This window comes from Bison bison, unplaced genomic scaffold (assembly GCF_000754665.1).
Source record: "Bison bison bison isolate TAMUID 2011002044 unplaced genomic scaffold, Bison_UMD1.0 scf7180017864373, whole genome shotgun sequence".
NCBI lineage: Eukaryota > Metazoa > Chordata > Mammalia > Artiodactyla > Bovidae > Bison > Bison bison.
The window spans coordinates 3774396-3794898 of record NW_011494945.1 but is presented as its reverse complement, the minus strand read 5'-3'; the positions used below and the strand labels follow the sequence as shown (position 1 = coordinate 3794898).

General features: G+C 38.1%; 1 protein-coding gene across 4 annotated transcripts in view; it reads right to left on the bottom strand.

Annotated features, from left to right (window-relative positions):
• LAMA4 (laminin, alpha 4) overlaps positions 1-20503 on the bottom strand; it is a 149592-nt gene that overhangs the window by 23720 nt on the left and 105369 nt on the right. For all 4 annotated transcript variants that reach the window (XM_010856579.1, XM_010856578.1, XM_010856581.1 and 1 more), the window contains 12 exons: positions 17376-17492; positions 15623-15802; positions 13730-13869; positions 11357-11533; positions 10518-10663; positions 9918-10080; positions 8907-9040; positions 8270-8441; positions 5198-5329; positions 3982-4124; positions 1822-1960; positions 1229-1366 (listed from right to left, as the gene is read on the bottom strand). In XM_010856579.1, the coding sequence (XP_010854881.1) occupies positions 1229-1366; positions 1822-1960; positions 3982-4124; positions 5198-5329; positions 8270-8441; positions 8907-9040; positions 9918-10080; positions 10518-10663; positions 11357-11533; positions 13730-13869; positions 15623-15802; positions 17376-17492 (1781 nt within the window). The remainder of the gene's footprint in view (positions 1-1228; positions 1367-1821; positions 1961-3981; positions 4125-5197; positions 5330-8269; positions 8442-8906; positions 9041-9917; positions 10081-10517; positions 10664-11356; positions 11534-13729; positions 13870-15622; positions 15803-17375; positions 17493-20503) is intronic.

Genomic DNA, 20503 nt, shown 5'->3' with positions numbered 1-20503 from the left:
CCCCAAAAAAAAAAAAAAAAAAAAGAACAGAAAAAAAAATGTTTCACTTTCCATCTACAGAGGCAGAAAAATTAAAAAATAGCAGAAGTTAACATCTATTTTTCTGAATTTCTTTATTGTTTGGCAATATTCCTTAAAGTATTGGCAAAATGATAATCTTCCTTTTCTTCCCCGATATGGGCCTCAATCTCTACAGTTAGCTCTCAACATAAATACTTTAAGGTCACCAAACTTTTATAAAAGTTATTTTATTCTTGACATAGTATATCTTTTTTCAGTTCAGTTCAGTTGCTCAGTTGTGTCCAACTCTTTGTGATCCCAAGGACTGCTACCCATGGACTGTAGCTAAAGTTCTACAGCAAATTAAAAAACTATTTCATAAATTGAGTCACACATACTGTATATATACACTGAGGTTCTTAACATATTTTGTGCTATGACTCTTTCAATAGTTTGGTAACACATATGGGCTCCTTCATAAAATATTTTAAAATCACTCAATAAAATATGTAGGAATACAAAGGAAACCAATTATATTGAAATACAGTTTCAAAATACCAAAATGATAAATATGTGATATATATGTACTTCTACATTAAGGCACTAAATAATAAAATCTAGTAGCAGATCTAATATGGTATGGGGAGGTAGGAGGGAGGAGGGTTCAGGATGGGGAACACATGTATACCTGTGGCGGATTCATTTCGATATATGGCAAAACCAATACAATATTGTAAAGTTAAAAAATGAAATAAAATTTTAAAAAAAAAGTGAAAGTGAAAAAAAAAAGAAGTAGCAATAAACAAAAATGGTATTTTGAGATATATATGACAACTATAACATGGAATGAAAAATACCTTTAATTTCTACTAAAGACAAAATCATAGATACTGCTAATATTACTGTGGTTTGTTGCTGACATTCACAATTCAAGAAAATGCTAAATTTTAGTTAGAGAAAATAAAGATTTAATTTTTTCTCACCTAGTTCACAGACCCACCGAATTCTCTTCATGAACTCCTTAGGGAGGTTTATGAAGCCCAGGTTAAAAACTCACATATGATATATTTATAATATTTTACAAACTGTTTGAAATGAGACATTCTATGTGTGTATAGGAGTCAAAATTAATCTGAATTGTAAATTACTTTTAATGTGCTTAGAAGTATTTTTAATAGACAAAACAATTACCACAAAGAAGTTTCCACCACAAAAAACAAATACTTACCCCTGATGCATAATAGAACAGTAATCCATTTGGCTGTAATGTTCGGAAATTAAAACCTCCTTCAAAGCCATCAAAAAAAGATATTTTCTGACTTGAAGCAATGTAACTCTGTCCATTGAAATATGCTCTGCGAGATATCTGTGTGCCAAACAAAGTATGAATATAGAGTTTGTGATAATTATCAAATGCCTAAAATGTCCATTTCCTACATACCAAAGGCCTTATCTGCTAGCTCCTATATTAATAGTTGTGTTTTAATTTCTGGTTTATGCTAGAATTCAGGCCTGTTAGCCTTCCTTCTGTATGCTGCTAACAGATGGGGTTTCAGCTTGCCTACTTCCTCTACTATGAGTGAGTGAAGATGCTCACGTAGCCTCTCTGGGCTTTGGCATTCCAGCCACTGAAGGGTGAAGCAACTGGACAAGTCCAGAGGATTCCCATAAGCCTTTTTAGCTTAATGATCCTTCTGTCTGCTGATGGCAGAAAGGAACCCAAGGTGTACACAGGATCACAGAGAAAAGAGAGTTTTGTCAGCTTTTAAGAAAGGTAAGGTTCTTGTCTATTTATTAAAAACTTTTCAACTGTGTACTTACAAGAGAGTCTTCTGGGCATCCATAGCCAACTCCCAGGGTTTCTGTCTGTTCTAATAAATTGAAATCTTTCTTTTGGAACTGGAAGCCCTTCATGCATCCTCTGAAGTTGATATCTAGGGGAAGATGTGCTCTTAAGGTCCTAGAAAAGAAAATCAGTCTTTACTGATACAGCTGTGATGATGATGGTGGTGGTAGAGGTGATGATGATGTCACCCAACATATGCAGGATGTAAAATTTGATTTTATTTATAGTTATTTTTAACACCTTTGTAATTATTCACATTTTCATGCTTTCTTTCATAAGTACACAGTAATTTCTAATCTTTGCATACAGAACAGCTTTATTCTGCATGGAAACAATTTGTTTACTTCTTTATAGTTTTCAAGATCCTTTAACTTACATCAGCTCATTTTATCTTTATAACAATTCAGAGAGCTAGATGGTGATGCTATTCTTTCTCTTTTACAGATGATTAATAGGTTCAAGCATAATGAATTGACATATGTATAGATCAAAAACTGTGAACTCTTGGCAGTTTCACATGGTTTACCTATAAAATGAAATATTAAGTCTTTTTTTTCCCTATGTCACAAATAGAAAGTTAGGATTTGAACCCAGGTCTTCAGTTGTCCACTAATCCTACTTGAGTCATGAACTCAATTACTTGTCTTACTTGCAACACACTACTCAACCAAGGCTAGAGAAGTTTTCAATGAACGTTGGGACTTTGGAGCAATAGGAAAGTGAGAAATCCTTTATCTTTAAGATCAAAGATGGCATTTTGCTCAAAACAGTACCCATCACTATGCCTAATAGATAGGAAGTACCCAAGAACATAGTATTGGATACTGAATGAATACAAAGTTAATTCTGAGTAAGTTGCAATGACTTCAATGTATTTTAGATGAACACTGACCAAACTAAGGGGTAACAGTCTCACTGTATTCTGCTCTCACAAGATCATGTCTGGATGACATGCTAATTGATAGATTAAGTTGCACATGTAGCAACCACAATGGTTAAAGATCCCAAGTGCCATGGCTGAAGGAATGAGGATATTTAGTTTGGAAAGGAAGCTTAAAGTTAGGGTCTTATCCCAGAAAAATTAGAATTTCTGGAGAATGACTGTGGGTAGTGATGTTTATAAACATTCTCTAGGTCATTCTAATGAGAACCAGGGTTGAGAGTGACTGGACTGGAATATCAGAATATCTTAATGCTTCTCTCAGTTTAGGATCTCTCATGCTATGAATTGAGTGTAATAAGAGACAGTTGAATTTTTTAATATATCAGAATAATATTTCATTACACTTAATTTGGGTTTCCCAGGCAGCGCTAGTGGTAAAGAACCCGCCTGCCAAGGCAGGAGACATAGGTTCTATCCCTGGATTGGGAAGATTCCCTTGAGGAGGGCAGGACCGCTCACTCCAGTATTCATGCGTGGAGAATCCCATGGACAGAAGAACCTGGTGAGCTACTGTCCATAGGGTTGCAAAGAGTTGATACGACTGAAGAGACTTAACATGCACATATACTTCCCTGGTGGCTCAGCAGTAAAGAATCTGCCTGCAAATGCAGGAGACGTAAGTTTGATTTCTGGGTAGAGAAGATCCCCTTTTGGAGGAAATAGCAACTCACTCCAATATTCTTGCCTGGGAAATCTGATAGACAGAAAAGCCTGGCAGGCTACAAACCATGGAGTCACAAAAGAGTCGGACACAACTCATTAACTAAACAACAACAACATACTTAATTCACAACTTCTGGAACAGGCTTAAAATTTTGGTTTACTCTCAGATACTATTTGAGAGTTCAAATAACTCTAAATTAATACTAAAACAAAAGTAAATGGACACAATGCTTCTTTGCTTTCACATATGCTCTACCTTTCTTCTTGTGGATGAGAAATACTGCATTAGACCATGTTCTAAGAGTAATACATAAAGACTTTTGTAGATCACATTTACCCGATGCTAATTTAAGGGGGTCACAAGGACTGGCTGCACAGGGCACACAGGTGTATGACTGTGTGTGTGCCCTTGCACATGTGCACAGAAGTAGTAGGTGGGAAGGCTCAAACACTTACTACACTTCTGGATGTGGAGTCCTCAGCCCAGTGCGTTAGGAACAAACAGCTTAACAAGGACAAAAAAGCTTACCTTGATTGTAAGATTTCTGGGGGAGCTCCTCCTATGTATATGTCTGTAAAAGGTATCTTCATCTTTTCATTATCCATGCTCTTGACATGTCGTCTGTCAACTACCAAAATCATTTTCTTATCATTGTGGTAAATGATTGAGATCTGGGAGAAATAATACATAATAAGTCCTGATCATTGCTTAACAATCAGATTTTTGAAGACTGCTATGTATTTTAATTATTTAATAATAATTTAATTATTATTCATAATTATTTAATTATGTTGTAACAGCTGGGCTTCCATGATCTTATGCTTATTTGTTTACAAAATGGGCAATAGCTCTTCCTTCCTTCCTCACAGACATGAAAACTCTTAGTCATATTACCAGAAGTTCCCATTTGCTGGAGAAGGATTCCATATGGATTCACAGCTAGCCCAAGAAAAATTCTGTTATGAGATCAACTTTTTAATTAATATTTTGCTCCTTTGAGGGGATTCAGGAAAAAAGTGTAAACAGGTGACTTCTGTTGCCAGATGTCATTTTTTTGTGACATGATAAGCTTTAATGAATGTGGGAAAATTCTAGTCAGAGAAATAGTTAAAATATTCTTCTGTTGTAAACCACCCTCATGAAGGCTATGGACTTTGAACTGAAAAGAGAAATATAGCCTCTACTCTGCATTTTAGTTCAACTTAGACAATACTGTGACTTCTACATATTTTATTAAAGTATAGATTTAAAGTAGTTGTTAGTAAAAACAGATGAAATATCAGTATACTGCACATCTATATCACGACAGATGAGCATTCTCTGTGGGTTCTCATTTATAAGAAAACCTGTGTTACTATTTTCTAGGTTTCAGGGAAAAGGTTTAAAAAGGAAATTCTTCACTTATATCTACTCTTTTGATATTTAATGGGACTCAAGGAAAAAGCAAAAACAAAATGGCTTTATATCTACATTCTCATTTTCAACAAAGGAGTCTTTTGATCAATGAAGCAATTAAAATGTATCTTCACTGACTCTTTTACTGGAAACTCCAATATGATAAAAATGTCCACTCTTTTGAAGCAAATGTTATCCTGGAGTTGAGTATATGAGGGCCTTTCATTGGTTTTTATATGTGAAAGTGTTCATTTTAATTACTTTCTCACCTATCTCATTTGACCATGCGATTAGATCAATAGATCCAAATACAAATAAAACAACACATTCAAACTGCAATGATCAGTACCTCATGGTATTTTGCATCATTAATTTGAGCTTTCTTTAATGTGTCTTCAAGATGCACAGGGCCGTTGCTAAATCCAAAGTCATAGAACACATGTAGGTAACCACTGCGCATTTCCAAGCTGAAAAACATACTCTGTGGAGAAGAAAAAAAGCTGTAGACATGAGAGTCTGCTATTATGAAAGAGCAGGTTTAGCTGAATTTGAGAAATAACAGTACACTCTCTATTATTGAAACTGTCTGAAGACTACAGAAGTCTCATTAAATTCTTACTATGAAATAAAAATCACAACTACATTCAGATCAGCAGTTACATCTAATATACCAAAGTTTTAATATTCACACACAATTTAAAACAATTATCTTCTACTGTTTTTACTTGTGAATTAATGAAAATTTAAATTTACCTTATTGATTTTTAACAATCTTGAAAACAGAGTACTATAGGCCATATGTATTCAACAGCCCTATTTTAAGGCAATGTTTGAAAGTTGTAACAGGCCAACAGATGTGACTACATTTCATTTTTAAGGGCAAAATTGATACCACTGAAAAATAATTCCAAGGTATACTGAAAAGAATCTTGGAAAATTATCAGTAAATACAGGTAAAAGGAAAAGAAGGCCCACTTCTGTAACACTGGATTTACATAAATAAACATGGAATTATTATGCACTTAGATCACATGATATTCAACAACCAAAGTAATTCTATAACACTCAAGTAATTTACTGGTCAGGCTTGCTTGTTTTAGAAGATAGTTCATAGACACAAGAATTCAGTGGATACGAAGAATAAAGTATTATGGTTGTTGTTCAGTTGCTAAGTCGTGTCCGACTCCCCAACCCTAACTATCTCCTGGAGTTTGTTCACGTTTATGTTCATTGAGGTGGTGATGGTAAAGTCCCAATTTCACTGAAAGTGATCTCTTGGACAGAGTTTATATACTCCTAAGAATGTGGTACACAATCCACTGGGGGATAGAAAGAAAACATTTCAACTTCTATTTATACTCATTTTAAAACTCTAAAATAGAGAAGCCAACTTTTAATATTTAATACATAGATTTACTGTGGGCCTTCATTTTTTCCTTTGAGTGGGTTTTCAAAGGATTCAGATTCACACTTTGAGAATGAAGTTCCACACTTGAAGGTGGGCCACGGCCCACTCTGCACTGATTTCTTTGTGTTTAGCCTATTACACGGAGAAGGCAGTGGCACCCCACTCCAGTGCTCTTGCCTGGAAAATCCCATGGATGGAGGAGCCTGGTAGGCTGCAGTCCATGGGGTTGCTAAGAGTTGGACACGACTGAGTGACTTCACTTTCACTTTTCACTTTTCACTTTCATGCATTGGAGAAGGAAATGGCGACCCACTCTGGTGTTCTTGCCTGGAGAATCCCAGGGACAGAGGAGCCTGGTGGGCTGCCGTCTCTGGGGTCACACAGAGTTGGACACGACTATAGTGACGCAGCAGCAGCAGCCTATTACAATTACTGCAGTTATGGGTACCTGGTTACATGGATTTATGAATAAGGCCACTTAATAATAGAATATTTATAATGATTTTCTACTGGAATATTGTGATGTGAAAATATTCTGAGACACATAGATATTTTCAGATTAATTCCTATAAATTACTAAAAATGTGGTCAAATTTTGAGAGCATTACACATTTGCTTTATAAAATGAATTATTCTAAACTTATTGACTTTTACTTGTGATGACAAATGTCTTTTAGTAGTATGAACCCCCCTAGCTACTTAAAAAATATACTTGATCTGTTGCTTCAAGGTAGGGACATTATAACAATGAAGGAGAAACTATTTTGGTGGGGAAGAAAGTTGTACTCTGGAGAGATGGTTTTTAAAAAAAAATCTGAAAAATTTTCTACTGTTAAGTAAATTTGCTGATGAAAGCAATGTAATTTTTCATGTTTTTATGTACTACCATAAAAACTCTCATATCTACTCTACTAAAACTTTTCTGGAAAAAAAAAAGTTTTTTTTTTTTTTTAAAGTTTAAAAGTTTTTCAAATGAAGATTTTTAATGGTCTTGAATTCTTCTGTTGAAGTTTACAAAATGATATACTATCTGATTAGCTTCTAAGAACTGACATCAGGGAAGATGAAAATGTACCAGCCATTTTCAAAGACAACTTCTGCCAATCAGTGAATGAAATAATAATGATATCATGATTTACTAAGCATAGCCAATGATATACTTCCTACATTTTTTTTATATGAGTTTTCTTGTCTAGTTATGATGGCCAATAAAACCTAGTACTAGAATAAACTAGACTCATGATAAGACTTTAGTATCACAAAGAATTTAATGTGACTTTAAAAATACTTTAACATATTTAATTACATTGTTCTCACTAACACTACCATTAATAATTTTTGTGTCACTAGCAAAATAAAAATAATTTTTTAAACTTCTTTGTATTCTTGCCTGGAGAATCTCATGAACAGAGGAGCCTGGAGGGCTACTATCCATGGGGTCACAAGAATTGGACACGACTTAGTGGCTAAACCACTACCACCATTTTACATTTGCATTTATTTCAACATTTTATATTTATATAAATTATATTTCTCCTAGTTTTGAATATTATATTCATATATAGTATGTGTATATCATTAATAAAGAAATGCATATATATATACACACACACATATGTTAAGCATTCAAACTCTTTTTTAACTGATTAGGGCATATGATTTAAAAAGTAAGCGCTAAATTTCTGTAGACATATACAAAGAGTTGGACACCACTGAGTGACTGAACTGATGCTCATTTAGATCTTGGTGCTGATTTTCATCAAAGTTCTCTTAGTTTATTGAATGTATTATATTTAATATACATCTAAAAATATAGTGCAGGGAAATGCCATTTCATGGCTGCTTTTACTTACTGCTGACATCATGTCCCTGCAGGAAAAGAAAACCAATTTTGCTCTATAAACTAAACCTTCAGCTTTATTGCATGACACACTCAACTTGGGAAGGTTCCTAGAAACACAAATGGTGGAAAGTAAAGGCAGTAAGGGAGAAGATGTAGGACTTTCTACTCACTCCATTGACCATGAGGAGCACGAGGCCATTGTCAGCTGGTGTTCTGACTTCGATGTCAAAGCGAGTCACCTGACCAAACTTCCCTCTCCTTGTGATATCCCTCACTATGGCATAACTAGAGCCATCGAAGAAATAGCTGGCAGCCCGACTCTGCGTAAAGGCCAGTTTGTCTCTGAAATAAAAATGCGAGGATCATATAAACATGACAGTATCTGTTATGCTTTCAAATGAGGTTCTTTTCAACCCATTCTCATGACATTTCCCATGGGTCTTATAGCATTTAAATGAAGTCCTGATGTCTGCATGTGAGACATAAAGAAGCATTTAAAAAAAACTGTCTGTGATGGATTTTTTTTCTTAGCACCCTGTGTGCTAAGATAACAGAAGGTTCTAGTGAGACCCTAGTTTCTGTAATCCAAAACCAAAGCTGCAATTTAGGAGTTTAACTTTTTAATAATTGTGCATGCTTGTTATGATAGAGAAGAACTGAAAAGTTGTTTACATGCATGACTATTAAGCAGTTTCAAAATTTGTTTTCCCTAAGAAAAGACTGAAAACCTGAGTATTGACCCACACTTGTCCTATTTGCAGTTCTTGCATAGCCACCAAATTTTCAGTGCTCTTAGCATGCTCTTACCTGGCACAGGGCACTGATTTGGAGGGGTCCATATTATAGATGTGCTTAAAGTTGTACAAGCTGATCACATCATTATTCAAAGTGGCCAATTCCAGGCAGCCAACAAAGCCAGGCAGGTTTAAGCTAGCAGGGAGCTGTGAAACAAAGTGAAATCAATTCTCCCATGACTACATTCCATCTAGTCCACACAGATCAGGCTGGGAGACAAAGGTCAAGGGGACCTTCCCGTTGACAGAAATATCATTCTAGACCTGAGTTTGTGTCTATTCTATGCTAAACCATTCAGATATAGAATGATTGTTCAGTTGTTCCTATCTTAGCAGAGAGGGTGTGGGTTTACTGAGCATATACTATGTGCCAGTCACTCGCCTGACAATGGATTCATGACCAAAGTCCATCCTCACACTAGCTCCATGAGGTAGGTATTCCTGTCCTCAGATAGAGAGAAAGTAATTCTCAGAAAAGTTCAATATTGTGCCTCTAACTAGTGAGTAATAGTTCTGCACCTGAAATTGTAGATCAACTCCTTATCTTCTTGGGCCCTCCCTGAATCTGCCCTTCATCAGGTCTCATCTGTCTCCCTAGATCCTACCCCCTCCCACATCCCAGGTATTTCATTTCCTGCTTGTGTATCAGCTGAAATAACTGAGTTTTTGAAACTGTCATCTGTACACCTGAAGACTAGCTATAAACCTACAAGGTACAGGCATTCTTGCAGTAGGTCGGGTAATATTAATTATAAATGCAGGTATCAGGATGAAACACATTTGATATTCAAGTTTTAGCTATAGCATGAAAGTATTTGACACTATGAAAATATACGTAGCAGAGATCAGATTTACACAGCATATTTACAGACCCTGATTCAGAATTCTACCACCCACTGACCTAAACTCTGTTTTTAATGTATCAAGGTTTCCAATCAACCCCGAGTCACTGTAGGTGTTATGGACTTCTAAAAACAATCATTGTAGATTTGCAATTAAGTAAAAATATGGCTGGATAGCTCACCTTGAAGTTTGATGGCACGCCCCCAACATAAAACACAGTATCTTCGGGATCCAGATCCAACAAGGAGTCATCTCCAGCAAATTCTCCCTTTTTAATAAACTTTTCCTCTGCAGTGCTACTTAGACTTGGGACTGTTAAAAACACCTTTCCATGTTTTCCTACCCTGTTCAGATAAAGAATTTTCACTCCTTAGTATCCAGATAATTTGTATAAAATACGTGTGTTTTTTTTTTTTAATGTCAAAATGTGAAAATCCCTTCATCACAGGCTTGGTGACTTGATTTTGTCATTTTTGTAAGCATTTACATAATGTCAACAATCAATGGGAAGGGGAAAAACCACAGTCCACTTTGGAACTGGATTTGTAGATTGGCCAGATTAAAAAAAACAATAATCAGATTTCTATTTAGAAGTGATGACTATTTTTTCTAATTTTTTGTTTTCTACCAAGGTACTTGTGAAGAAATACATAAATAATGGAAGAAAGAGGAACAACATCCACAGAAAGACTGTGTGTATGTTATCTGTGTGTGCGTGAGTGCATTCAACAGATTTCTTACGAAATGTGCAGATCAGCCCTGCATCATGGATTCACTTTACCTTTCAATCTTGACAATGCTGAAGTAAGCAGGCCAGGTACTGACAGGCTTCGAGTCCAAGGGAATCTCTACATCCTTAGTTCCCAAATTATAAACGTACACCAGGTTGTCATTTTTGATTGCAAGACCCATGTACTCTTTTTTGGCCTGAAATGTTAAGAAGTCTTGTAAATAAAATTTATATGAATGAATATCATTTTTGTTCTCATTTCTTTAAAGGACAATTAGCAATCTAAATGTTTGGCTGTCTATAAGGCATATCTGGCTTGAATTATTACCAGAGTTCCTGTTAGACTGGGCAGTGCCTCCTTCTTTCCAGCCTCCCTATGGCTGCATCAGTGTGAAGCCCCTGCCCGCTACCCACCCCCACCACACCCCTCTGTGCCTGTCTAAGTATACCCTGGACAGGAAGGCAAGCAACTCTGGGCTTGTGGACATTTGATGGCTGCCCGGAAGGTGCTAACCTTGTTTCATTAATCTGGAAATATAATGCCGCCTGCCAATACCGACTGCTGTATACCTTCAAGCAGGGTTCAGCATTAAATATAGTAAGTCTCTGTACTCTGGATGTCTTTGAAATGCAGCATTCAGACTCCTGAGTTTGCAGTGTGAGGGTGATATGAGGAAACCACAGAAATATCCCCCACAGAGGAAGAATTACCTGTCCCACACAAAGAAGGAATTGCTACTTTAGTCTTGGTCTTCTGATCTACACCTTCTGAGGTGCTAGAATGGGAATTTTGTTTGTTTGCACAGGTAGTTTTTTTTTTTTGAGGCAAGAGAAAAGCACTTATCTTTCCTTTTAATGTAATTCCATCTTGTAAAACCACTTGCTCTTACGTTTTTGCTTCCGAGGTACAGGATGAACTGATCTGCAGTCACAGCCAGTTCCGACTGCTTCGCAGGAGGAGGCTTCATGTACAGGCTCAGAGATGTAAAGGTCTTTAAGTCATCCATGCTGGCTCTGGGGTGCACCTCGACTGCTGACTGGCCATCAAACATCATGGAGACTTGGATCTGAAGTTAGAAAATTATTTCATTAAAGCGCAGCAGTACAGAAATGGGCATAGTGCTTTCCCATGGTTCTCAGTGGGCTTCCCTCATTTCTTAGGCGGTCTCTGAGCTTTACTCATGACCTCCAAGCCTTTGTTTACTTATGTCCTTATCTTGTTGGAGAAAGGATATAAAGAAGATAATACAGCTTAAATTTAAAGCTAGGTGAAAGAAAAAGGCAAAACAAAAAGGCAACAAAGTAGGTCTAAGAATGAGGGTAAATATGAATTCCACAATGAACTACCTATTTGGTTAAAGTGAACTAAACAGCTTGAAAGGATACTTTGTTATACAATTCACAAGGCCCATAAATTTAACAACTAACTGATCAGGAGAATAATAACTAATCTTGGGTTCTAATACAGCTAGGACCTTCTCCCTAGGGTCTTCAAAAGAGGAGCGCTGGTGAGGCTGTGAGCAGTATCCTAGACCATGTTTAGACAGTTGGGAGGGGTCTAGACTCAGCTTCTAAGTCTTATATGAGGTCTTGAAATCTGGCTCTACCACTTACTAGCTGTGGAACCATGAGCAAATCACTTAAACCTGCAGTTTCCTCATCGTTAAATGAGGACAAAAGATTTGTTAAGAGGATGAAACAAGGTAACTATAAAGTGTTTTCCAGTGTCTGGCTCTATCATAATAACTGTAATGATGACTTCATTAAGACATTCCTTATAATAATCCTTAGAAAGGCATCACAATGAAGCACAATTCAGAAAATGCATTTCTAAGAGGCCCAATATGACATGCCGACCTGGTCTGATTCAAGGTGATTTTCAGAATATTCAGAAGTGTAAGGACTGTGTATATTCATCCATTATGCAAATATTTATGAATAATTAGATATATTACATCAATTGACTAATATTAATTTAGTTAATATTGATGGCCAGTGAGTTCACAATTATATTTCCAAGTGCCTAAAGTGCAGCTGTCCTATGTGGCCAGTTGAGAAGAATACAATACATCTTAGTAAATAATCAAGTAGTATATGGGGTTAAAGTCTGTAAAAACTGAGAGTTTGAAAAGATATCTATCTGTATTAGAAAGCATCTCCCTTTGGGGAGCTGTGTGGGTTCCCCAAGGCATTGCCAGGACTTTCTTCAGAAAATGGTTTTAGGTGATTAAGGCTCCTAAATTCTACTCCATAGAAATAAAAGTACCAGAAGGCATTCACAGAAACCTAGCTTTGGAAATGCCATTTACTGACAATAAATCTTTTTTGAAATGTTCTCCAAGGTATCTAAAAGGTGATTTGTGGTGTAGGGCTAATTACCATATATTATTTAAAAGTTGGGTATATTTAGCAGTAATAATTTCCTTCATTACAAAACAGTTGATTTCCAGTTCTTAATTCTGTCCATAATTAGGGCCAATAGTCTGTTCAGGTTGACTCGCAATTGAGAAAATAAAACCATACAATTTGGTTGTTAAAAAAATCATGGTGGTCTATAAATGAATAAAAAACAAATTAGAAAGGGGCCAAGAACAAGCCCTGTTGTGCCACAGTGAAAATGTTGATTGTTGTGTTAGGATATTTCCTATCACTGCTGGCACTAGTTACGGTGTTGTATTGCTTCTGTGTAGCATGTCAGAATGGGAGCTTTGTTGAAATTGTTCAGTTTAGCTGCTATGTGTTACACCTGTGGAGAGGTCAGTAAAAGTTTCGTATCATCTGTGCTGTGCCAGAGAATTCTTTGAAAAGGCAGATGGGCAAGAATATTGCATTTAGTAATTACATAAATATAGCTGTTAGGATAATGAATAGCAATAGTAAAATTGAGTCTTTAATTGGGGTTGGCCTTCTTTGGTTCCTTTTGCTCTATGAGCTATGTTGACTAGGCTAAATGTATACCTCTGAATCTTGGCTACCCATTAAGAATCACTGAGGAGCTTCAAAAAAAAAAAACACACACACAAAAACACACAGGTTTTGAGCCCTCATCTAGAGAGCCCGATTATTGCTTTATGGTTGGGACCAGGAATTGGTTTGGTTTTCAAATCTCCTCGCTGAGTCTAATGAACAGATGGAGCTGAGAACTATTAAGCTGGATAATACAGTAGAAAGTTCCCAGCTCTGGAAGCTGCCCAAGGATCTAAGCTCAGCCTCACGCTGTCCTTATCACCGAGTGACTGATAATGACTCTTTTCACTGGTTACCTTGCTGGCAACACTTCTGGTCTGAGCAATGAGCTCTCGGATCCTTTGGATGCTGGCGGAAACATTGCTTGCAGGCCGCTTCTGTTCTACCGTACGAAGCTGATCCAGGAGCTGAGGGACAACCTCTGTCAGGTTTCCAACTGTGGTTAATAAAAATGAATCATTTGAGTAGATATCTCAGTAGTTAAGTCTATTTCAGCAATCAGGTGAAGAGATAACAAATGCATGGTTATTTCTGGTAGAACTATTAGAAACTAATTTTATAAGAAAATAATGAAACTATATTTAATTCTAAAAAATTAATAGTTAAGTCCAAAGCATAATCAGTTTCTATCCTGCAATGTTTACAATACATATTGATCTATAAATTATATGCAGACCAAGCTGATATACAATGTACATTTCTAAAGGGTGGGACCCATGACAAGTACACAGATGTTTCACTAAAGAGCACAAGCTCTGCTTACATTTCTAACTGATATAACAGGTCAAAAGAAATGTTGGGCAAGGTGGGGTGGGTGGGAAGGTTTTTTCCTAAGATGCCTGTTCACACATCACAATGCCACTGCAGTGGTCCCAGCAGCAGCAGAGCTGGATGGAAGAAATAAGGGAGCATGCCCGGAAAAGTGGCAGTGGTGCCAAGGTTGGGGGCTGGGGAGTCATGATCTATGATCCTAGACAAAGGTGGTAGTATGAGCAGACCATACTGATTTTTAAGGTTATTTTCTTTTCGTGTGGGGGGGAGGCGGGAGGAGGGGATATATAATTTACACAGAGAAAAGAGCACAAATCATGAGGATACAATTTGATGGAAAAAAAAAAAATCCAAAACAGAGAATAGCATAGCTTTCTTAAAAGTTTCATGGACTGAAGCAGTGGTTCTCAATGTGTGGTCCCCAGACCAGCAATATGGGGATGGGGTCCAGGTGGTTCTGATGCACACTCGTGTTTGAGAACCACTGGAAACAAATACCTTTGGGCAAACTCCTAGCTAAGGGCAGGGCATGGTCACCGAGCATGAGCAGCTGAGCAAAAGCAAGCCTCTTCCTGGAGCCAAATTAAACTCAGATTCAGGAGAACAGGGCTTCCTTGGAGCCTCAGCTGGTAAAGAATCCACCTGTAATGTGGGAGACCTGGGTTTGATCTCTGAGTTGGGAAGATCCCCTGGAGAAGGGAAAGGTTACCCACTCCAGAATTCTGGCCTGGAGAATTCCATGGACTGTACAGTCCATGGGGTCGTAAAGAGTCAGACACAACTGAGCTACTTTCATTTTCATACTTCAGGAGACTATTTCAGTGAGGACCTAGGAAACATCTCTTTTCTGTACTTAGGAAACAAACTGCTTCTCCAACAAAAGGAAATAAATTAGGTAAATAATTAGCTACTATCAGTTTAGTGTGTTTATTAATACAGAGGTAAGTGTATGTTATTTGGATCACTGACCACAAGAGCCATACTATAAAATGACTATTATTATATAGTATAACAGTCTTTAACATTAAAGGCAGTAGAGTACATTTAAAGCGTTGCATTAAATGTTGGTTATGAAAATGTGTACAAAACAGGGTTTCTCTCCCCTCAATTCTCTCAGAGAAATGGAGCCACTTTAGAGTCTTTATGAACTCTCATATTACAATATGCCTTTTTATTTACTTGTTTTGTATGGCAACCCACTCCAGTATTCTTGCCTGGACAGAGGAGCCTGGTGGGCCACATAGTCCACGGGGTTGCAAAGAGTCAGATGTGACTGAGCGACTAAGCACACAAGTTAACTTCTACAACATTCTAATCTAAAACTCAAATGAAAAAACACTGCTTCTTAACGAAAGATATGCAGGGTTTAATGACCAGTCCCTCAAGTGGATGCAAGTTGTGAAGTCGCTGGGTGATACCTGCATCTCTGGCAGAGTCCACGGCAGTGTTGTAAGCAGAAGAGTCAAAACTTTGAAGATTCTGTGACCAGTTGGTTAGATTGCTAGCCATCGGGGCAGTTGCCTCCTGGACTTCCATTGTGGTCTTGTTAGCTTCCGCGGTGATCAGCTGGGACTGACCCAGGCGCTGCTGGGCATCACCTTCACACAGAGCACAAGGACATTTATTTTGCAAAGAAGTAGGGCCTTTGATGGGATCATGAATACTCATTTAATCACTGGGATGAAACAGACCTCAAATTCAGGCTTTTCAGTCAAACTGAGACCTTTATATGCATGTTAATCATGGTGTAAGTTAGGTGCATAAGAATACTGTAAACAGTATTGACAAATGAGACTGAAAGACTCTAAAGTCTCAATAAAATAATGTAGTTCATTTAAAACATTTCCAAATTAGAGGTAATTTTTTTTTAAAAGAGTAATATTACTTCAAGTTAGAGACCTGGTGAGAAAACTATACAAAATGTGTATGAGATACTAACTCATAAAATGTTTGCTTGAAATCCACTGTAAATATCACTTTCCTTCTGCCATAAAAATGATGCTCTAGTACAGACATAAATTGGTAAGAAAAGGTATTTTTGAATAAGAAAAGTAAGTTTCAAAAGAGATCTATAGTGCAATTTTTAAGTTATATATTTAAAATAAAAACAAGTTTACAACAAAATGTTTGTTTCCTAGATAATGGAATTATAACAGATTTCCCTTGTTTTTTCTCTTTTGTTATCCATATTTTCTAATTTTTCTACAATGGGCATGCATTACTTCTGTAAATAAAAACAATTAAAAATCTCTCAGGTGAGGTTTAGCTTCTTCTTCTTCTTTTTTTTTTTTAAACCAGAGAAACATTTAACTCAACCTCTCACGCTCTGAACTCGTGACGGTTGTGGCTTTGAATCCTGGGTCATCGTCTTTGTGTTGCTGTACCTTTCAGAGCAAGCTCCCCAGACTTGACAAGCCTTGGGGTTCACATCAGCCTAAAAGCAATACTTTCCCACATGAGACGATGTTTGTAAAATGCAGCCCAGGGCTTAGCATGTAGTAGCTCTGATGACGCCGATGAGATGGACCCATCTGGCCAGGGCTTTGGTGTCCGGTGGTACTGCTGCCGGATTTGCTCCGTGTAGTGAAACCCCACATCCAGCAGTAATGTGCTAACTTCCACTATGCCGGGAAAGGCACATCTGCTTCCCATCACATCTTTCTGAGATACCCCCGTAGTTTCAGATTAGGCAACATGAGTGCTCTTGTTTCCCTCTCTGGCTAGGTGGTCTCTCTGCTTGCATTATAAGAAAGACATGCCATGTAACAGAGAGCAGCTGTTTATTGCTGGGGTCAGAGAAACCCAATAACCAAATTGGGGCTTATTTGTTAATGAAAAAAATGTTCACAAGTAGGTTACCCAACAGTATAAACATCCTGATCTCATTCACACACACACACACCCACACACACCCACACACACACAAGACTGGAGGAAAATGCTCTTAAATTTAATTGTCATCCCTAGGTGATGTAGCTACAGCTTTTATTATCTTTCAGGACTTGTGTGTGTGTGTGTGTGAGAGAGATAAACGAAGTTTCTTTTGTCATCAGAAAGCAATACTATTTATAAAAAGATTAATAAGCAGGGAATCACTTACTCTTTCCTCAGAGGTTTCCCTTAATATTAGTGAACAAACAGAAGAGCTTACGTTTTGGTTGGGACCCTCACCTCTCTCTGCGGCCTGCAGTCTTTTCATGGCATCATTTAATCTGTCTTTGAGAGCACTCTTCCTTGCTAGGGCTCCTCCCACGCGCCTGCTGGTATCCACCACTGCCTCATCACTGCCTGTGGAGGAGAAGCCAAAAGAGTATAAGCAGGGCAAAGACTGGGGGGTGGGGTGGTGAAATCTCTGTTTCAACGAAAAAAATTCTGGTTTGTACCATGGAAATGAAGTGAAGTGAAAGTCGTTGTCATGTCCGACTCTTTGCGACTCCATGCACTATATAGTCCATGGAATTCTCCAGGCTAGGATACTGGAGTGGGTTGCCTAACCCTTCTCCAGCGGATCTTCCTGGCCCAGGAATCGAACTAGGGTCTCCTGCATTGCAGGGGGATTCTTTACCAACTGAGCTATCAGGGAGGCCCCTTGTACAATGCAGTCATCTGCATTATTCTGAATATGATATAAACATAGAACGCCAATTCTGGGAAGTGGTACTCCAGTTAAGAGGTAAAGGACTGCAGAAAACCTGTAACACTGCTTGGGAGTGATATAGGATGTCATAAAGTAACTCATAAAGGTATAGAGATAATGGCTAATTTTTTGATTGAAAAATATAGTACTGCTATGACTAATAACACCTAGATGCACAACTGATTAAGAGCAGACTGGTTAGATAAGAATAGTTCTTTTTTCTTACTTGTTTTAATAAAATTTTAATTGATACACAACACGCATCTAGAAAATGGTACACATGGCTTGATGAATTTTCCCAAACTGAACGCCAAATATAACCAATACCCAGGGCAACAAAAAGAGCATGGTTAGCCCTTTAAGGTTTCCTGGGACCTCCATGCTTACCCGAACGTAGTCCTACCTCTGTTCCTTAGCTGTGTCTATTTTTAAGCTTTATTCAAAAGAAATGATCAGATCAGATCAGATCAGATCAGTTGCTCAGTCGTGTCTGACTCTTTGCGACCCCATGAATCGCAGCACGCCAGGCCTCCCTGTCCATCACCAACTCCCGGAGTTCACTCAGACTCACATCCATTGAGTCAGTGATGCCATCCAGCCATCTCATCCTCCTGTCGTCCCCCTTCTCCTCCCTGCCCCCCAATCTCTCCCAGCATCAGAGTCTTTTCCAATGAGTCAACTCTTTGCATGAGGTGGCCAAAGTACTGGAGTTTCAGCTTTAGCATCATTCCTTCCAAAGAAATCCCAGGGCTGATCTGACAGAATATTATAATTTTTTATATCTTTTGTATCACTGTCTTAATTTCTGTACAGTTAAAAGTCTTGAGTAGTTTAAATCTTCCAACTGTTTTTTTGTTCTTTAAGACTGTGCTGGCTATTCTTGCCTACCCTATCCACGCTCATTTCCAAAGAAATTCTAGAAACATCCCATATGTGTATATACAGTTCTGGTACTTTAATTGCAATTATATTGAATCTACAGATATATTCTGGCAGTAACTCTTATTTTTACAAATTCAAATCTTCCACTTAACGTAAAGTAAAAGTGAAGTCGCTCAGTCGTGTCTGACTCTTTGTGACCCCATGGACCGTAACCTACCAGGCTCCACGGTCCATGGAATTTTCCAGGCAAGAATACTGGAGTGGGCTGCCATTTCCTTCTCCAGGGGATCTTCCCAACCCAGGGATCGAACCCAGGTCTCCTGCATTGCAGACAGACACTTTACCATCTGAGCCACTAGGGAAGCCCACACTTAATGTAAGTTATTATATAAAAACTACATATATATATATATATAATACATTACACTCATAAATAAACAATTGCACTCCTTTCACATGCTAGCAAGGTAATGCTCAAAATCCTTCAAGCTAGGCTTCAACAGTACATGAACCAAGAACTTCTGTATGTACAAGCCGGATTTAGAAAAGACAGAGGAACCAGACCAAATTGCCAACATCCACTGGATCACAGAGAAAGCAAGAGAGTTCCAGAAAAACATCTACTTCTGCTTCATTGACTATGCTAAAGCCTCTGACTATGTGGATCACAACAAACTGTGGAAAATTCTTCAAGAGATGGGAATACCAGACCACCTTATCTGCCACCTAATCTGTATGCAGGCCAAGAAGCAACAGTTAGAACCAGACAAGGAACAATGGACTGGTTCAAAATTGGAATAGGAGTACGTCAGGCTGTATACTGTCATCCTGCTTATTTAACTTATATGCAGAGTACCTCGTGAGAAACGTTGGGCTGAATGAAGTACAAGCTGGAATCAAGATTGCTGGAAGAAATATTAATAACCTCAGATGTGCAGATGACACCATCCTTATGGCAGAAAGCCAAGAGAAACTAGAGAGCCACTTGATGAAGGCAAAAGAGGAGAGTGAAAAAGCTGGCTTAAAACTCAACAGTCAAAAAATTAAGATCATGGCATCCAGTCCCATCGCTTCATGGCAAATAGATGGGGAAACAGTGGAAACAGTGACAGACTATTTTCTTGGGCTTCAAAATCACTGTGGATGGTGACTGCAGCCATCAAATTAAAAGATGTTTGCTCCTCGGAAGAAAAGCTATGACAAACCTAGACAACGTATTAAAAAAGAGAGACAGTTTGCTGACAAAGGTCCGTATAGTCAAAACTATGATTGTTGCGGTAGTCATTATGGATGTCAGAGTTGGACCATAAAGAAGGCTGAGTGCTGAAGAATTGATGCTTTCGAACTGTGATATTGGAGAAGACTCTTGAGAGTCCCTTGGATTGCAAGGAGCTCAAACCACTCAGATGAGATCAGATCAGTTCAGTCGCTCAGTCATGTTTGACTCTTCACAACCCCATGAATCGCAGCACGCCAGGCCTCCCTGTCCATCACCAACTCCCAGAGTTCACTCAGACTCACGTCCATCGAGTCAGTGATGCCATCCAGCCATCTCATCCTCTGTCGTCCCCTTCTCCTCCTGCCCCCAATCCCTCCCAGCATCAGAGTCTTTTCCAATGAGTCAACTCTTCGCATGAGGTGGCCAAAGTACTGGACTTTCAGCTTAAGCATCATTCCTTCCAAAGAAATCCCAGGGCTGATCTCCTTCAGAATGGACTGGTTGGATCTCCTTGCAGTCCAAGGGACTCTCAAGAGTCTTCTCCAACACCACAGTTCAAAA